Consider the following 1,597-nt stretch of genomic DNA (forward strand, 5'->3'; position numbering starts at 1 on the left):
CCAGAAGAGCTTAATGGAGTGATTCCTGTCGACTCATCAACCCGTTTGATGTGCGTAACGTGATTGCTCGTATTGTAGACGACAGCTGCTTTGACGAATCTAAAAAAGAGTATGGAACAATAATCGTCACTGGATTTGCACGCTCGTATGAATATTTTCTCGGTATTGTGGACAATAGCGCTTTATCTCGGATTCGTCTGTGAATGCGGCACATCTTATCGAATTGTATTGTCAACGTGATACTTCCCTGCTATTTCTACAAAATATTACGGGCTTCATGGTCGGCAAAAAGGTTGAACATGGCGGAAATGCGAAAGTTGGTGCGAAGATGGTTGTGGGAGATTCATATGCGAAGGTACCGAAGATTTCGTACGTCATTGGCTTTTCATAAGGTTCTGGTAATTACGGCATGTGCGGTCGTGCCTTTTCTTCTTGCTTTCTGTACATGTTGCCAAATGTTCGTACATCGGTTATGAGTGGGAAACATGTTGCAGGTGTATTGGCTCAAGTACAACGTGAAAATTATAAACGTCGGAAAGAAACTTTGTCTGCCTTCAAGCAGCCGATTATAAACAAGTGTGATCAAGAAAGCTCTGCATACTATTCAGTTGCGCGTCTCTGGAATGACGGCATTATGGCCCCAAAAGACACTCGCAAGGTGCTTGGACTCAGTTAGCATCGCGCTGAATAAAATGCCACCCAAAACACAATTTGGCGTATTTCGCATGTGAGCTGAGTAATAATGCAAGCAGCATGAAAGTCAAGTTGCTATTTCATTATCAATATTCACCACAAAGTCGCATGCAGTCAGAACTTGTTAGTTTGAAGTGTCTGTATCAATTGAGAGATGACTTCATATTTTTACGCCTGCGTCTTTGCTTCTTTCGTGCTAGCTTGAAAACGCAAGCCACGTTGCAGCTGATATAATTGCGCTGTCTCGTTTGAAGCGTGGCATGCCAGTAGCAGGTAGTTGCGAGGCTTTACCATCCATGCAAACCGCATGAAAATTAGACTGTAGATTGACAGTGCTATAATTGTAATGTCAGATTTACGAGACTGTAATCTTGACATATCAAAATTACCTGACGTCATGTTGATGGAGATAACATCAGCAGGTTTCTGCATATCTGCCATTGCCTGCAAAATCATTAGAAGGTACCAGGACATTGACTAGCGCATCATGTCACGAGGAAAATGACGTACAGCGAGCACAAAGCCCCAGTTAGCAACCGGTCCCCAGAAATGCGTCGTCTTCGGACCTGTAGGACTATTGATGAAATAGCGAAGACGAGAAGCCATCGGCGTTAGTTTAAAAGTGCGTTGACACGATTCGTGATCGTCGTGTATTTGAACAATCCAATTGGATTCGCATATATCTTTAATATGTACATATAATAATCATACGGAGGATCGACTTTATAATTATAAATCAAAACGTTTTACAATACCAATAAGAGCTATTCATGTTGCTAGATGCGAGGACAGCAGCTCATGTGCACCTTTGATCTCTCCTTTGCAGAGTCTCGTTGACACCGTTAGTATATATGTATATGTATACTAGTAAAGACAAGTGGCACTCACAGTTCCACATATCAGT

The 1,597-nt window shown here is 42.1% G+C and overlaps 2 protein-coding genes across 2 annotated transcripts; one reads left to right on the forward strand and one right to left on the reverse strand.

The window, feature by feature from the left end:
- On the forward strand, positions 1–863 carry PHALS_14999 (methylcrotonoyl-carboxylase beta mitochondrial). Its single transcript, XM_036407160.1, has one exon. It carries the CDS (start codon positions 410–412, stop codon positions 674–676), a length of 267 nt encoding a protein of 88 aa, XP_036263412.1. The 5' UTR covers positions 1–409; the 3' UTR covers positions 677–863.
- On the reverse strand, positions 862–1,299 carry PHALS_04283 (brain protein 44-like protein; the record flags this gene model as incomplete). Its single annotated transcript, XM_024718372.1, has 3 exons — positions 862–1,028; positions 1,083–1,137; positions 1,204–1,299. 3 exons carry the CDS (start codon positions 1,297–1,299, stop codon positions 862–864), a joined length of 318 nt encoding a protein of 105 aa, XP_024583777.1.
- Positions 1,300–1,597: the final 298 nt, after the last annotated feature.

This window comes from Plasmopara halstedii (genome assembly GCF_900000015.1).
Source record: "Plasmopara halstedii genome assembly, contig: Scaffold_2555, whole genome shotgun sequence".
NCBI lineage: Eukaryota > Oomycota > Peronosporomycetes > Peronosporales > Peronosporaceae > Plasmopara > Plasmopara halstedii.